The sequence below is a fragment of the Manis javanica genome, chromosome 2, assembly GCF_040802235.1.
Source record: "Manis javanica isolate MJ-LG chromosome 2, MJ_LKY, whole genome shotgun sequence".
NCBI lineage: Eukaryota > Metazoa > Chordata > Mammalia > Pholidota > Manidae > Manis > Manis javanica.
In genome coordinates this window covers 161,974,917-161,985,209 of record NC_133157.1, presented here as the reverse complement: position 1 = coordinate 161,985,209, position 10,293 = coordinate 161,974,917, and the positions used below count along the sequence as shown (strand labels likewise).

General features: G+C 50.0%; 1 protein-coding gene across 2 annotated transcripts; it reads right to left on the bottom strand.

Moving 5' to 3' along the window:
- Positions 1 to 2,534: 2,534 nt before the first annotated feature.
- On the bottom strand, positions 2,535 to 7,872 carry LOC140845346 (uncharacterized). Of its 2 annotated transcripts, XM_073219352.1 has the most exons (3): positions 6,688 to 7,872; positions 3,319 to 3,456; positions 2,535 to 2,570 (listed from the first exon to the last, which is right to left on the bottom strand). In XM_073219352.1, exon 1 carries the CDS (start codon positions 7,757 to 7,759, stop codon positions 6,815 to 6,817), a length of 945 nt encoding a protein of 314 aa, XP_073075453.1. In that variant the 5' UTR covers positions 7,760 to 7,872; the 3' UTR covers positions 2,535 to 2,570; positions 3,319 to 3,456; positions 6,688 to 6,814. The 2 variants fall into 2 exon arrangements, with proteins under 2 accessions (XP_073075453.1, XP_073075449.1); XM_073219348.1 differs by lacking the exon at positions 2,535 to 2,570 and having other exon boundaries at positions 3,192 to 3,456.
- Between the last annotated feature and the right edge of the window lie 2,421 nt (positions 7,873 to 10,293).

Sequence of the window (10,293 nt, the reverse complement as noted above, 5' to 3'; positions counted from 1 at the left end):
CCTTACCCAGGCCCAGGGGTTTTTTTTGTTTTGTTTTGTTTTGTTTTTTCCTCTGCGTCACACCCTCAGAAAATGGTTTCTAGGTTTCTAAGATGGCTATGCTTATGCTAATTTACTAATCTTACTAATGCTTAGATTCTACATTTCCCCACTTTCCTTTGACCATTCCAATCATGGAATGTTTGTTTCTTCCTGCTGTGTGAGTGAATGATACTGCAGTCTCAGCATTAGCACCTGAACAGCACTCACTCTTTCCCTAACAAAGGCTATTAGCCGGTTTAAGATACAGGGACCTAAAGTGAGAAGCAGTATAAAAATAAGCAAGGGCCCTGCCAGGGTGGATATCAGGGTTGTAAACCATGGGGATTTAGTAAACTAGGATTCAAATAGCCCTTGGCTGGCCTCTCGCTCTCTCTTCCTTTGATCTGGTCTCTCTCTAAGTTTAGACATTGAATCTCTTACTATTCCGGAATGGTCTGCTGTTAAGGTTTAGCTAAGTTTTATTAGTTCTTTTTCCTGACTCTTAATGCTCTCTGCACTCCTTTACATTTCCCCCCTTTTCTTGATTAGACTGTGGAATCTTCCACAGCGGCATCTGGGTCCTGATACCTTTGACGAAGGACTAAGAGTTGGACAGTGTCAATTCTTTCCTGCACAAACTTAACAAGCCTGTTAATTATGCACGGGCCAATCGTAAACAGCAACAGCAGGATGACGAGCGGCCCCGCAACGGCCGAGAGAAGGGTAGCAAACCAAGGCTTGTATTTGAACCAAGACTCAAACCAGCCTTTGTTACTTTCATATTCTTTACGCCTCTTCTCTAAATCTTTTTTCAGTTTGGCCAAGGAATCTCTGACTGCACCTGTTTTGTCTACATAGAAACAGCACTCTTCTCTTAAGGCTGCACATAACCCACCTTCCTTTAAGAACAAGAGGTCCAGGCCTCTTCGGTTCTGTAGGACCACCTCGGACAAGGAGGTGAGGGATTGCTCTAGGTCTGATATTGTCTGTCGGAGTTGTTCTAGGTCTCTGTCGATTGCCAGCCTCAGGGCTGTGAGCCCCTTTTCTCGAGTTACAAGGGCTGCAACCCCCGTGCTTGCCCCTGCCACCCCTAGGGTGAAGAGGGTCCCAATGGTCAGGGCGGTAACAACCTCCCTCTTGCTCCGGTGGGGGCTCAGCCTTTCTTCCCAATAAGAAAGGAGAGATTCATGAGAATGATACATTAGGCGAGGTAGAAGGGCCACCAGCACACAAAACTCACTGTTAGCATTGAACACAGAGGTGGATAGGGCCAGAGTGAGGCCTGTCTTTGAGCAGAGCCACCAGCCCGAGGAGGGTATAATCCACTTTCCCTGCTCCCACGTAGTGTTATTATAGGAGGAGCATAACTGGCTCTGGGTCGTCGGGACTGTGCCTACACACGTACCAACGACTGAGACTTGAGCGATTGTAAGTCCCCATGGTCTCCCGTCCCAGTAAGTGGGATGGGAGTTGTTGATAGTGTAGGAGCCATTTATCCCGATTGCCTCATAGAAGGGGGGTGAACCTGGGTAGCATAGCCAACAGGGATTGGTGAGGGAGGAAGTGGTGTGGTTAAGAGTCTCTACAACTGCCTGCACCATTTCCCACATGGGATTATCTAACCCGGAGGGGGTGTGCTGGGCCCATAACCCAGAGGTCGATGGACTCGGTCCTCTCGTGGGCTCTGGAGCAAGCATTCTGGTCGGCATTTTCTCATCCTTTTTGCTCAGGCCCTTGTCCTGGATTGAAGGTTTCTGGGGATTTATAACCGAGTTGGGACCTACGGCAGCGGTGGGAGTTGACACGGTTAATTTAATGATGAGGGTCGAGCCAGCATGCCCCCCATATTTATAATACACTATTCCCCACGCTAGTCCATTTATCCAGCGTGATACCTCAGTGTTTTTGCCCGTCTCGGTGAATTGAACTCTTACCCAATCCTGGTCCGTTTTGTCACAAGCCTTGGTTTTGTAAAGGGTCATAGGCTGGTGACGAGGGATGCCCTTGTTGACATAAGTAAATTTGACAGAATCGATTTTTGTAACTGTCCATCTCCAATCCCCATCGTTCGAGGTTACACAGTCCCAGCTGGCACAAAAGAAGTCATGCCCCCCCCCTACAGTGCCTTCCTTTACCTGTTACTGGGCAAGCATAAAACCCATGGGAGCGAGCCAAATTTGGAGGGATGGATCGGTAAACGGGGTTGATCTGTCGAAAGCAGAAATACAGGTCAGGCCACCAGGTTCCGATTGGCACACTGTGTTGTGTGGAGTTGATGACTTCCCCATTGTCACTATCAATCAGCATCCAGGTCAGGTTCCTTGGTTGATGGGGGTTGGTGCCTCTGATCCCCACAGATGTGGCTCCCGTGAAGATCCATACTAAGGAGCTTATTAGCAGGATCTCTTTCATCTTCAGCTTAAGTGTAGTTTTAGGGGATTGGCAGGATGCTGCTGCACCTTCCACTTTTCCTTACGGGCCCCTGGGTCTTTATGAGGCAGGACTTTCAGAACGTGGGTGTGGTGTACCCAGGGAGCGATACCATCAACCTTGAGAGCAGTAGGGGTGGTAAACAATACAACATAAGGTCCTTTCCACCTGGGCTCAAGAGTCTTCACTTGATGTCTTTTGACCCATACTATATCCCCTGGGACTATGCCATGTTCCGGGCTCAGAATTTTCCCGCCCTCATAATATGCTCTGATCAGGGGCCAGATTTCTTGCTGCACTTTAGCAAGAACTTGCAACACATTCAGATAGTCAGGGGCCGGGTCCTCTGCATCGGGAAGCTGCACTCATCGAGTTATAGGTGGAGGGGCCCCATACATTATCTCAAATGGAGTTAAACCATGTACATAGGGGGAGTTCCGAGCACGGAAGATGGCTAAGGGAAGGAGAGTCACCCAGTCCCCACCAGTCTCCATACCAATTTAGAAAGGGTCTCTTTCAAGGTCCGATTCATTCTCTCTACCTGCCCAGAGCTTTGTGGGTTATAAGCACAATGTAACTTCCAATCTACTCCCAAAGCTAGGGCTAGTCCTTGCAGGACTTTGCTAACGAAAGCCGGGCCGTTATCGGAACCTATTGCTTCAGGGACCCCATATCTGGGGATGATTTCTTCAATTAATCTTTTTGCTACTACCTGGCTAGTCTCATGCATGGTTGGAAAGGCCTCCACCCACCCAGAGAAAGTATCTACCATAACTAGCAAATACCTGTATCCATACTTCCCTGGTTTTATTTCGGTGAAGTCTATTTCCCAATTCCTCCCTGGAGCCCTCCCCCTTTCCCGGGTACCTGCTGGGTGCAGCCCTCTTGGGGCTGGTCTTAGCATTGCACAGCTACTGCATTCTTTCATGATCTGGCGAGTCACCTCATTCTGGTGGGGAAACACCAACTGCGCAGACTGGAAAAGGCTGAGCAGTTTTTTTCCACCTAGATGGGTGGACTTATGCAGATTAGCAAGCAGGTATTGTCCTAATGCTTCTGGCAAGATCAATCTACCCTCCTGGTCCCTACCCCAATGTCCCTCTCCAAACACTTCCCCCGGGACTTGTTTCCTAATCCACTCAAGATCTTGAGGGGAATACTCAGGTTTGGGAGGCAGTGCGGGCAGTTCAGGTATGGGTATTTCGAGGGCCGCAAGCACAAGAGAGTCCGAGAGGGCTGCCCTCTTAGCTTCTGCATCTGCATGGCTGTTGCCGATGGCCTCGGGTGTCTTCTTTGATTGGTGGCCCGGTACATGTATAACTGCTCCCGCTTTAGGTTTTTCAACAGCAGCTAATAGTCTTTGGACTTCTTGCAGATTCCTCAGTCCCTTCCCTTCCGCGGAACGGAATCCTCTTTCTCGGTAGATGGCACCATGGACATGGACAGTGCCAAAGGTGTATCTGCTATCTATGTAAATGTTGGCCCGCTTTCCTTCTGCTCTTTCCAGGGCCTCAGCGAGAGCAATAAGTTCCGCCTTCTGTGCTGAGGTGCCAGGGGGCAGAGCTGTGCTCCAGACAACTTCCCCATCGTGGGTTACTACTGCTGCCCCTGCTCTCCTGACCCCCTCCTGCACAAAGCTGCTCCCATCCGTATACCAATTTAGCTCACAGTTCAGTAACGGTGTGTCTTTCAGGTCTGCTCACACCTGGATAATTTCGGAAAGGATATCTCTACAGTCATGGATGGGGGTCGTCAGATTTGGGTCCGGCAGAAGGGTGGCAGGATTTAGGGTTACCGGGTCAGAGAAGGCGATTCGGGGAGAATCTAGTAGGAGCCCTTGATAGTGGGTGAGTCTTGCATTCGTCATCCATTTTCCCGGAGGATGCTTGAGGATCCCCTCCACGGTATGTGGGGCTGTTATTCTCAGATTTTGGCCAAAAGTCAGCTTGTCTGCCTCTTTTACCAGTAGAGCGATGGCTGCTAGGATACGCAGACAAGGTGGCCACCCGGAGGCCACTGGGTCTAGCCGCTTGGACAAATAAGCCACAGGTCTCTTCCACAGGCCCAGCTGCTGAGCCAGAACTCCTTTAGCCACTTCCTTCTTTTCATCTACAAACAGGATAAAGGGTTTTTCTGGGTCTGGCAGAGATAGGGCGGGGGCCCAGAGGAGAGCTTCTTTTAGTCTGTCAAACGCCTCTTGTTGTTCCTGCGTCCATTGCCAGCCCGGCCCTTCTTTGGTTGCTTCATATAGTGGTCGGGCTATTTCTGCGTACCCTGGAATCCAGAGCCTGCAAAACCCGGCTGAGCCAAGAAATTCTCTCACTCCCCGGGGTGAGGAAGGGATGGGGATAGCCAGGACAGTTTGCTTCATGGCCTGTGTTAGCCACCTGGCCCCATTAGATATTGTGTACCCCAAGTAGACTACTGACCTCTGACAGATGTGGGCTTTCTTAGCACTGGCTCGATATCCCAGTTCACCTAGTTCAGCCAGCAAGTTCCCCGTGGCTTCTTCGCACTCCTCACGGGTTTCTGTGGCCAGCAACAGGTCATCTACATACTGCAACAACGTCACGTGGGGGTGGCTCCTGCGAAAGGGCTCCAAGTCCTGGCTTAGGGCTTCATTGAATAAGGTGGGAGAGTTCTTGAAGCCCTGAGGCAGTCTAGTCCAGGTAAGCTGCCCTTTTCTTCCTCCCCCTGGCTCTTGCCACTCAAAGGCAAACAAAGGCTGACTAACTTCAGAGAGTGGAATACTAAAGAAGGCATCTTTCAGGTCCAGAGTAGTATACCACACATGCGTGGGTGGCAGGTGGCTGAGTAAGGTGTAAGGGTTAGGCACTGTAGGATGGATGTCTTCTACCCTCTCATTGACTTTCCGCAAGTCTTGCACTGGCCTATAATCTTTACTGCCAGGCTTCCTCACTGGAAGCAGAGGCGTATTCCATGCAGATTGGCAGGTCTTAAGGATTCCTGTCTCTAACAGTCTATGGATATGGGGTGCTATCCCTTTCCTAGCCTCTTCTGGCATTGGATATTGCCGGACCCGGATGGGTAGAGCTGCGGCTTTGAGTTGAACAACGACCGGGGATAGGTGTTTAGCGAGACCAATTCCTCCGGTCTCGGCCCATGCGGAAGGGAACTTCTATACCCAAGAGTCTATCTCTCCCCGGCCCCCCTTTTCTTGATCTGCCTGAAACAGACGATGTTCATCGGCCAGGGAAAGAGTTAACACATGCGCCAGTTGTAGGGGCTGCCCTTCTTTGTCCATGATTTTTATCCCTTCAGGTTCAAAATGAATGCGAGCCCTGACCTTGGTTAATAAGTCTCTGCCCAGCAACGGTGCGGGGCTTTCGGGTACGACCAGGAATGAGTGAGAGACCTGATGCCTTCCTAGGTCCACTTTTCTGCTAGTGGTCCAGGCACATTTCCTGGACCCTGTCGCTCCCTGGACTATACTTGTGCGTCCTGGGTTTAGGGGGCCGTGGGCCTGGTTGAGAACTGAGTACTGTGCCCCAGTATCTACCATAAACCCAATGGGAGTCCCCTCCACGCACAGGGTTACCCAGGACTCGGGGAGGGGTGCCGAGCCCCGTCCCCGTCAATCCTCCTCTCCTAGATGCAGGGTCTTAACAAGGTTCCCTCTCCCTTGTTCCCTCCTTTGGGGGCACTCCCTCTTCCAATGTCCATATTTCTTACACAGGGCACACTGATCTTGTCCTAGTCGGGATTGACGGGGTCCTGTTCCTTGAGGTGGCCTAGGGCCCTCCTTCACCCCAGCCAGGAATATCCTGGCCATCTCCTCCCTCTGCTTCTTGTTCTCCCTTTTCTGAAATTCTCTGTCTTCCTTCCTATTTTTCTCCTGCATTACCCATTTCTCTTTCCTCAGCCTTTCTTCTCTGTCTTCTGGAGTTTCTCTAGCATTGAAGACCTTCTCTGCCTGCTGCAGCAGCTCTCTAATAGAGATCTCCCCTAGGTCCTCCTGCTTGTGGAGTTTTCTCTGGATATCGGGGGCTGCCTGGTTGATGAATGAGAGGACTACAGCTGACCTATGTTCCTCTGCTTCTGGGTTTATGGGGGTATACTGCCGGTAAGCATCAAACAGCCTTTCCAGATACGCGGCTGGGCTTTCCATTTCCCCCTGAACAATAGTTTTTACCTTAGCCAAGTTAGTGGGCCATCTGGCGGCTGCCCGGAGACCGGTCATCAGAGTCTGGCGGTAGACCCGGAGACGCTCCCTACCTTCTGCAGTTCCGAAGTCCCAATCTGGGCGCGTAAGTGGGAACGCCTCGTCGATGATGGGCTGGAGGGTAGTGGGTCTTCCATTTTCTCCGAGGACATTTTTCCTGGCTTCATTGAGGATACGCTCTCATTCTTCCGTTGTGAAGAGAGTGCGGAGTAATTGCTGGCAGTCGTCCCATGTGGGACGATGGGTAAACATAATGGACTCCACTAAACCTATAAGACACTTGGGGTCCTCTGAGAAGGGAGGATTCTGAGTCCTCCAATTATAAAGGTCACTAGAAGAAAAGGGCCAATATTGATATTGCTGAGCAATGCCGGTACCGATGGCACGCACAGGCAGAACCGGCACTGCTCCTTCTGAGGTGGAGGAGGGAGCCTCCCCTTCTTGTTCCCTGGCCCCTCGAGACCTTAGCTGCATTCCTCCAGTTCTACCTGGCGCCCAGCGTGGGGCCAGGGCGGGGGAGTGTGAGGAAGCTCTTTCCAGCCTCCCGCCTCCCTCTGCTGAAGAATCTGGGGAAGCTGCAGCCGCCTGGTTCCCGCTGGGTTCCCTAGCCGCATTTTCTATCCCCCCGGCAGCTTCACCCCTCTCCTCTGCATACGGGGGTGGCTGCTCAATCGGCGGGAGGGGGTAAAGAGGAGAACTGTCGGGGAGGACAGGCAGCGCACTTGGGCACACAGGATTTCTGGCCCTGCGATCAGAGGGCTTTGATTTTTCCTGGGCAACTAGGACGGAGGTCTTTTGTGGGTCAGTATGAGGTTTCTCCACCAAAAAGGGCTCCAACCAGGAAGGGGGATTCTCGGCCAAATTTTCCCAGACAAGAATATAGGGAAGTTGGTCAGGGTGGCCCTCAGGACCTGGCCGGGAGATAATGGCTTTGATCTTGCCAATAAGGTCCAAAGAAAGAGACCCCTGGGCCGGCCAGCCTACTCCGAAGGAAGGCCACTCGACTGAGCAAAAGGTGTCGAGCTTACCCTTCTTGATGCCAAGGCTCATACTTAAGGCCTGTTCCTTGACCTTGGGGAAATGGGAGAGGATCAGACTCTTAGGAGTAGCCTGAGTCTGACCCATGGTGAGAAAGAAGAAGGAAAAAGAATATGAGGGAGACAAAGGCGAAGGATGAAGATGCCACTTCAAACAAAATGACTGTTGTATGTGCTTGTGAACGAGTGCCTGTCGTTGCACAGTTTTTCTTCCGCGGGGGACGCGAATTTATCTGGATTCGCGGCTGTGACCCCCTTATCCTGTCACGGGAGTCTTCTAGCGGCGGGCGCCCTAATGGCTCTTAATTGCCCGACCCGTGCCCACAGGGAATGATGTAGTGGCAGAAAGGAGGAACAGACAAACAAAATGACTGTTGTATGTGCTTGTGAACGAGTGCCTGTCGTTGCACAGTTTTTCTTCCATGGGGGACGCGAATTTATCTGGGATTCGCGGCTGTGACCCCCTTATCCTGTCACGGGAGTCTTCTAGCGGCGGGCGCCCTAATGGCTCTTAATTGCCCGACCTGTGCCCGCGGGGAATGATGTAGTGGCAGAAAGGAGGAACGGAGAGAGCAGGAGAACCTTAGAACAAGGAAACTTAAAATGAGAAGTGCAAAAAGAAATATAAACCAAAACCAAAACACAGTAAAACAATCAATGATAACACCAAACACACACCACATCTGATCGCACTCGTTCGGACCGGTCCTTCTCTCACTCTGGTGCGCACCACACTCACCACTTTCAGGGTCCTCAAAAACTCTCGTAATTCTCCCGAAGGGCGTCCACTCGGACTGCCACAGGGTGACGAGCTCGATCTTTTCCTCCTCGGGCGCCAGTTTTCTGCCGATCGGATTTGCCTTACTAAGGCCAAGTCACTCGGACCCTAGGGCCAGGATTGGTTACCTGGACTTTTACCCAGGGTCGCTAACCTGGGGGCCGGGACTACCAGCCCGGACTTCCTCACTCGGGACCACTAACCCGAGACCATACACGGGATGGCGACTCCCGCTTTATAATGGATTTATGCAGACACGAGGGGGCGACCCTCGAATTACACTGCCCCGTCCGGACAATTAGACCTTGCCTCCAGCTGTCCTTTGTTCTCAGGGAAGCCGCTCGAATCCCGGACGAGCCCCCAAATATTAGGGTCCAGGCTTCCGAGGCTTCTCCAGAGAACAAACTACACAGGCATAGAGATGTAAATTCAAGCAAAGTCTTTATTCAGCCAGCTAGCTGGGGTCCAAGTCAGCCCTATGCAGCAGGTCTCAACAAGGACCCCGAGCACTCAGAGCCAAGGGTTTATATATAGCAATTTCAAAGCACTTAACTCATAGCAATTTTCTATAACTATACATTATTCTTGCAAGACATATATCCTGGGGTTAAGCAAGGGCAGGGTAAGACTACTCCTCAATGGTTAGGGAGGTTCTGCACGATAAGCTTGGTATGTAAGATTAACTGACCAAGGTTAGCTGACCAAGGGTCACAGCTGCCCACCACCCGGTGCTCATGATTAACTTGTTTTTCAAGGCCTTACCCAGGCCCAGGGTTTTTGTTTGTTTGTTTGTTTGTTTTTTCCTCTGAGTCACACTCTCAGAAAATGGTTTCTAGGTTTCTAAGATGGCTATACTTATGCTAATTTACTAATCTTACTAATGCTTAGATTCTACATTTCCCCACTTTCCTTTGACCATTCCAATCATGGAATGTTTGTTTCTTCCTGCTGTGTGAGTGAATGATACTGCGGTCTCAGCATTAGCACCTGAACAGCACTCACTCTTTCCCTAACAAAGGCTATTAGCCGGTTTAAGATACAGGGACCTAAAGTGAGAAGCAGTATAAAAATAAGCAAGGGCCCTGCCAGGGTGGATATCAGGGTTGTAAACCATGGGGATTTAGTAAACAAGGATTCAAATAGCCCTTGGCTGGCCTCTCGCTCTCTCTTCCTTTGATCTGGCCTCTCTCTAAGTTTAGACATTGAATCTCTTACTATTCCGGAATGGTCTGCTGTTAAGGTTTAGCTAAGTTTTATTAGTTCTTTTTCCTGACTCTTAATGCCCTCTGCACTCCTTTACACCTGTCAGGTACCAAAGCTCTAGGCAAAAAAGAGTCACTGACAAGAAGCTAAAACCCCAAGATGGCTCCGTGCTTGGATGATAGGTCCAAATTTATGCCAACCACAGGGCCAGAACCCCTAAATTTGAATTTTTAAGAAACCGAATTCAGAGCCAGTTCAGAACCCAGATAAATGCAAAACCACTCTGTCCATGTTCTTCCATAGCCTAAGGTACACACAACTCTCAGGGAAGAAAATTTCCATTAAGAAAACACACACTAAGCTCACAATGAAAATAAAAATCACACCATAAGAACAAACAAACCACCAAGAAGGAGAATTAATAAACATAACACAGGAGAATCATCATTATCCCTAAATCTGGAAATAATAGACTCTTCTAAAATCCTGAATAATAAGGATGCTTGTGATGTTTACAAAATGAAAAGAAGACATAAAAGGCGAAAAACAAGACTATACAAACTGATAATGACATGAGTTAAACCTTTATGTAGAAAATTATTGGACAACATCTAAAATATTTCTACAATATCCATTGTAGA